A 7,205-nucleotide genomic window follows, 5' to 3' on the forward strand; every position below is an offset into this window, starting at 1 on the left:
CCTGCTGGCTAGGGTTGAAGGCATCTTTAGGGGATCTTGAAAAGAAAAATTTTGGGGTTAATTATCAAGTCCTGAGTGAGTTAGCTGTATCATTTGTCCAGTATCTGCGTAACAGGAAATTTCAGGGTTTGTCTCAAGTCCTTGTTTGAGTAGTCTGTCAGGCTGGATCATCTCAGTCAGCCATCTCGAAATTGTCCTGAGCGGTTTGTAGTCCAAAACCGATCGTTGGGTGGTATTAATCAGTTTAATGGCTTTATCATAGTCCATGTGGAATTGTCATTGTGGGATCATCTTTTTGGAGATTTCAAAGTCACTGTTAGGCCTGGTCATGTTTCCCTGCAGAAATGTATGTGTGTGTGTGTGTGTGTGTGTGTGTGTGTGTGTGTGTGTGTGTGTGTGTCTGTGTCTCCTCTGTGGTTTGGAGCAATTAATATATCAAAAGAAGATACACACACACACACACACACACACACACACACACACACACACACACTATTAAGGAATGTCTTCCTGTATGTTGTGAATGTGTTGCTCTGATTGGTTGATAAATAAAATGCTGATCATCCAGTAGCCAGGCAGGAAGTATAGGTGGGATAAGCAGATAAGGAGAATACTGAAAGAGGAAGGCTAAAACAGAAGACACAGTTCACTGTCCAGGGAGCAGCATGTAAGGACACACAGGTAAAGCCAAGGAACATGCTGCAACAGAGAGATTAACAGAAATGGGCTGAGTTTGATTGTAGGAGCTAGTCAGTGGTAGGCCTGAGCTAATGACCAAGCAGTTTTAATTAATATTAAGCCTCTGTGTGTTCATTTGGGTCTGAGCAGCTATGAGACTGCAGGATTTCAGGGAGCTGGGTGGGACCAGGGAAACTTCAGCTACACACACACACACACACACACACACACACACACACACACACCCCTAAATGTAATCACTATGTAGCCAACATATGAGTCAATACCATACAGTGAATATTACCTTCAGAATTGGACTTTGGTATGGAGATGTACTATTCCTTGTGTGTTCATAGTTGCTGATGCTGAGAGAATCCTATAGCAATATATGGCATATTGGAGGTGAGACAGATTCATCATATCATTCTTATATATCCAGTGAGGTGCTCCACAGTTGTTCTAACTAGAACAAGAGTATTTTGTGGCTCACCTCTATTTATAAATAAATAATCAACAATAATTAAAAACCGTAATTTGAAAGATGATAAACTGTGCTCAAATCAGTCAATAGAGTATACCATCAGGAGAAAGGCAAAATAAACAGGAAAAATATAAATGAGTCTATTAGGAAATAGGAGCTTTGTTTTGATTTCAATGATAAAATGTAAATTAATCATATGCATTGGATCCCAGAAATGAAGCTTCTACAGCTTTATGGATATTTGTCCATCCAGCAACATTTCTTTAGGGAGAGACAAAGAATGTTTACCTAAATATGTGAGTAGCAATCTATCATTGCACAACATTTTCCTTACCCAACATGCCAGCATTAGAGATAAACATATGAGCAATACACAAAAGAGAAGCATGGCATATTAATATTGATCAGGTACCTTATATGTGTCTAGAATATAGGACATGAACATGAATATGTATAGACGTCTGACAGGAAAGGTAAAATGATCAAGAATATTGATATAGAGGTTGGAGAGATGGCTCAGAGGTTAAGTGTCCTTGGTGTCATTTTAGAGGGCATGAGTTCAATTCCCAGTGTCAATCTGCTGGCTCACTACCATCTATAAAGAGATCTTGTGCAAAATTCTGGTGTGCAGACATACATGCAGGTGGAACTGTAGCTAGAGTTTTCCTGCCTGGCCCACAGTCAGGACAAATCTCTCTCACCCGCCAGTCCCACAGCCGCTCAGACCCAACCAAGTAAACACAGAGACTTATATTGCTTACAAACTGTATGGCCATGGCAGGTTTCTTGCTAACTGTTCTTATAGATTAAATTAATCCATTTCCATAAATCCATACCTTGCCATGTGGCTGCTGGCTTACTGGCATCTTCACATGTGGCTTGTCATGGTGGTGGCTGGCAGTATCTCTGATTCAAGCCTTCCACTTCCCAGAATCTTCTCCTCTTTTTCCCACCTATACTTCCTCCTACCTGAATACTGGCCAATCAGTGTTTTATTTACTAAGCAATCAGAGCAACACATTTGCCATAAAAAACATCCCACAGCATGGAACACTGTGTACATAATAAATAAATAAATTTTAATAATGAATAAAAGATATGGATATATAGGCTGCAGTATGAATTGCATGTGACCTAATACAAAACACCAACAGGAGCACGTTAATCTCCTAAGACAGTTGTGAATATTTATGTGATGACTGGTATTCTTTTTCTTTCTCCTTTCTCTCATTTATTTACTATCTTCTTTCTTAGGGTGTATATGAGGAATTGTGAAACTGGGTCTCCTTATCACAAGTTGGCCTAGAGTTCACTGTACAGCCTAACATGCCATTGATTACATTGCAATCCTTCTGGCTCAATCTCCCCAGTGCTGGGATAAGTTCAGTAAGTCAACATGTCTGCTTCATGAGGAAGGATTTTCAAACAACTTTTACTTAATAGAGTGTATGTGGCTGCTAGTAAAGCTGTCTTCTACGTTTGTCATGTTGACTGTGGTTTTCAGCAGTTGAAGAGCACAGAACAGGGATCCTTAGGATCCCTAAAGATCAACAGGAAGGGAGAAATAGTGGGGAAGCCTGCAATCAAAACTTCATTTACATGCCTCAACCAGATACGAGAGTCCATTAAAAAAGTGTGAAAGATTACACAAATAAAATTTAGGATGTACAAGCTAACAAATGTGACCACCAGCATGAGGATGGTGTGGGCTGCTCTGGTCTCAGCATGGCCTCGGTGGTTTTGATTTGCAGTAAGAATGTGCTGGGTACACTGGTGATGTCTATGGAGAAGAAGCACCATGGAGACACTGGTCCAGACCATGATGCTGATGAATGTGGCATCATGGGAAAAACTCAAGATGACCCTGCCTACACTGAATCCAGATGTGGAGCAGACCCACTTGCTGTTATTGTTAGTGTCATTGCCTATTCTCTGTGGACCAGTGACTTTCACTGGAATGTAGACATTATTTAAGACACTGAACAACCAACAACTGTAACAAGAATATCTCAGGACATCAGGGGTTCTTCCTCGAGGCATCAGCCTACCCCAATGTCCAGGAACAAGAGTAAGAAACTGATGGATGCTCAGGGCACAGGTGGAGCACATGTTTGTGCTTCGAGCCACCAGGCGAATGAAGAACTCAATTTTGCATTGCAGGTTAGTTGGAGGTTTCCTTGGAACAAAGCCCATCATCTTATTTGGAAATGCCGTGATGAGGAAAAGGAAGGCATTGGCCAAGGCCAAGTTGGTGACAATGACCTGTGTGGTCCTCAGTCGAGAGCCTGTAAAGATGGGAGAGAAATTGTGGACAAGTAGAAGAATGTTGGCCAGAGTCCCAATTCCAACCTGGAAAAGCAGGAGAGTCTGGAGAGCCAATTCCTCAATTGTTTTTAGAGCTTTACTCTGAGAAGTCATGGAGAGGACTTCTGTGCAGCCTGGAGTGAAGACCAGGAGAACACTGCTGTCTTCAAAATACTTCTCAGCCTGGCGGTGGTGGCACTCGCCTTTATTCCCAGCTACACAGAGAAACCCTGTCTCAAAAAACCAAAAAAAAATCTTAATCGCCGGAGCATTAGAATGATTTGAGTCTCTACTTCTTCTATGGAAGGATACACTACAGTATCACAGTACTAAAGAACACTGCAAAGAAAACTCAGACTATTATTTTGTACTTTATGTACTTTCCCTCACCTCATGATGCAAGTGTATTAGTGATAGAGCTGTATCATTCTTGGTCAACATCACACCCATTGTAAAACATTATGGCATATAAACATAAACAGTGAACATGGAAACACTTTTTTTATCTTTAAAATGTAACATTTTCCCTCAATGATAAAATGTATTAGGAAATACAAATTGGAGGTTGGAGAGATGGCTCTTCACAAGACTCATGTTCAAATCCAGCACCAACATGGTCAGTAACGTTCATCTGTAACAACAGTTCCCCAAGTTGATTGCCCTGTCATGGCTTTTGTGGCACTACACCAATGTGGCGCCAGAAATACAGGCAGTTATAACACTAGATGCATAAAGTAAAATTACTACATTTTTAAAATGACAAGAATATAAATTTATAATTCGGAAAACCATGTAAGTAAATTAAGTTGCAAAAAGAGAACCCATCAGCTTTTGAGAAAATTGTATACAGATCATCAACGTGATAGAATACAATATATTTCAAAAAAGTAACCAGTTTTCTGATCACAAATATGAACCTCAATTTATACATGTACATCCTTATATACATAAGCAACCACAAAAGTTCTGCAAGGTGACTCCTTCGGCAGGTTAAACCATCTTTTGTGAAGTGACTGGATACAAACTAACTCAGAAAAAATCACCAGCCCTCCTATATACAAATGACAAATGGGTTGAGAAAGAAATCAAGAAAACCACACCCTTCACATAGACACAAATAATATAACATATCTTGGTGTAAATCTCACCAAGCAAGTGAAAGACCTGTATGACAAGAACTTCAAGTGTTTGAAGAAAAATATTGGAGAAGATATCAGAAGATGGAAATATCTAACATTCTCATGCATTGGTAGAATTAACATAGTAAACATAGCAAAAGCAATATACATATTCAATGTAATCTCATTTAAAATTCTAACACAGTCTTTTACAGACCTCAAAGAACAATACTCAACTACATATGGAAAACCAAAAAAGCCAGATGGCTAAAAGAATCATTTACAATAAAAGAACTTCTAGAGTTATCACCATCCCAGATTTCAAGCTGTACTACTGAACAATAGTAACAAAACCCATATGGTATTGGAAAAAACAGAAGGATTGATCAATGTAATCGAAGACCCATACATAAATCCATACACCTATGGAAATGTGATTTTTGACAAAGAATCAAAAAGTATACAATGGAAAATAGGAAGTATCATCAACAAATGGTGCTTATATAACTGGATGTCTGCATGTAGAAGATTGCAAATAAATCCATATCTATCACCATGTACAAAACGCAAGTCCAAGTAGTTCAATGACCTTAACATAAATCCAGCTACCCTAAACCTGATGGAAGAAAAAATAGGGAAGAGCCTTGAACAATTTAAAACAGGAGACCACTTCATGTATATAACACCAATTGGGCATGAACTAAGATCAACGATTTATAAATGGAACCTCGTGAAACTAAAAAGGTTCTCTAGGCAAATGGCATTGTCAATAGGACAAAACAGCAGCCTACAGAATGTGAAAGTTCTTTGCAAACTCTACATCTCACAGAGGGCTGATTTCCAAAATATATAAAGAACTCAATTTACACACATATATGGAAAAATCCCCAGGTAACAAAGTAGTTCATATATTCATAATTTTGTGTATCTTCCCTATTTTAATAAGGAAGCAGAAACTAGAGATGCAACTGAGCCTTGACCAGCTTCCCTTATGCACACTGAAACCGTGGTGATACACCATCACAGTTAAACCATTTGCACACACCAATTCCTTTGAAACTTTTGTCTTTGAAAGCTCTTATTTAGTCTGCAGCTTACCTCATATATTGTTTTCCAGAGTCAGTCTCCATTCATCAGTTAAAAATCAGCCATTCCATTCATAGATGTCAAGTAAAACTCATTTTCAACTAAGTGTTAAGCTGTGAAATGGACATTTCCTTGGAATGAAGAAATCACTGACATCATTGAGTAAAGAAGAGATGAAACAATGCCACTCTCCTGACCATTAATGTTGACTTCAGAAGAGCTGCAGTAGGGGGAAGAGAAAGTTAAGCAGAAATCTACAGTTGCAATAATCCCACCCGTCCAGCCACAGCAAGGATAGAGATGCTTACAGAGATGGAGGTCAGCTCCTGAACAATCACTGAAGAAACAAAGTTCTTATTTATTCTCCATTTTAAGATCTTCTCTTTCCTGAGACAGGTACAAGGAAATGCTTACCTCTCCAATATTTTCCATGGAACATAGTGCAGGTGCCTGAATGAACACAGGGTACCAGTGCTCATAAAAGGACTGTTTACTACACTAACATCCCTCAGAGAGTCATTGCTTTGTCATGTGTGGTGTCAGTGACAGTGTTTGCATGGAGACTTTGGGATACCTCCAATGAAGGAAGAAAACACTGTTCCTCAGGGTAAATCACAGTTTTTACCTTGTTAATGATAATGTTTATGACTTTGTTGGATTCTAAGGAATAGCTGTCAGAAGTCAGAAAAAGTTTTCCATGTTTCCTTTGGGAGCATTTAAGCTTTCAATTTGTATTGTCATCAGGTGTGGAGAGGTGTACTTCAGTGTAGATCTAGGGATTTGTTGAATGTATTTCCAGTGGAGCATATGGTACAGCACAGTTCTAAACTTTGAAAATCATGCCAGCATGAGATCCTTCAAGAGGACCATCAACATGTCATCAGGAGTCTGGTATTTTCCCTCTGTGAACCAACAAGTGTTGGGAAAGAGCCATGAACTTGAGGTAAGCCAGAGCAGAGATGAGTCACACAGTGGCAGACAGCCCCATGGTGGGGAGAGGGGTTTGAACAAATACTAAACAATAAAAGCCATTGTGTCAATCATGCTTAGAGCAGTGAAAGAAGGAAGAGTAATTTAGAGCAGCATGGCTGTGCTCTGTAAGAGCCTTGCTAGCATGTAGGAATAAAGGAAGGAAAAGTAAAATATTTCATCATAGTGAAATTTTTTTACAAATCTCTACTTCAGTGTGGCTTAAGGAAAGCCCATATTTAAGGGTGGTCCTTCTTCTTGGGGCATAATCTCCTGGCCAGGTGATTGATCCATGTGATGTGAAGGTTGAATCTCCAGTCAGGACAGACATTCTGCTGGGTTGGATACAATGAGTTTTTCTTTAATTAACTTCGATGTCACTCAAATTTTTTGTACAACAATTATCCCTGTTCAATATCCAGGAATTATGAAACATCTAACTAGACCAAAGATAAAAAGTAAAAGACAATGACTTGTGTGGGGGGTCCTCTCCCTCTGGGCCTGTTGGCCACCAGATCCAGAGGGGAAAGGGGCAGATGGGGCAACAGAAATCTTTAGTGACCCATGAA

At 39.4% G+C, this 7,205-nt stretch overlaps 1 protein-coding gene across 1 annotated transcript; it reads right to left on the minus strand.

Annotated features, from left to right (window-relative positions):
• Nucleotides 1-2,659: 2,659 nt before the first annotated feature.
• LOC102916300 (vomeronasal type-1 receptor 4-like) lies at nt 2,660-3,577 on the minus strand. Its single transcript, XM_042269583.2, has one exon. The coding sequence runs from the start codon at nt 3,575-3,577 to the stop codon at nt 2,660-2,662; it is 918 nt and encodes a 305-aa protein (XP_042125517.2).
• Between the last annotated feature and the right edge of the window lie 3,628 nt (nt 3,578-7,205).

Source organism: Peromyscus maniculatus, chromosome 1, assembly GCF_049852395.1.
Source record: "Peromyscus maniculatus bairdii isolate BWxNUB_F1_BW_parent chromosome 1, HU_Pman_BW_mat_3.1, whole genome shotgun sequence".
NCBI lineage: Eukaryota > Metazoa > Chordata > Mammalia > Rodentia > Cricetidae > Peromyscus > Peromyscus maniculatus.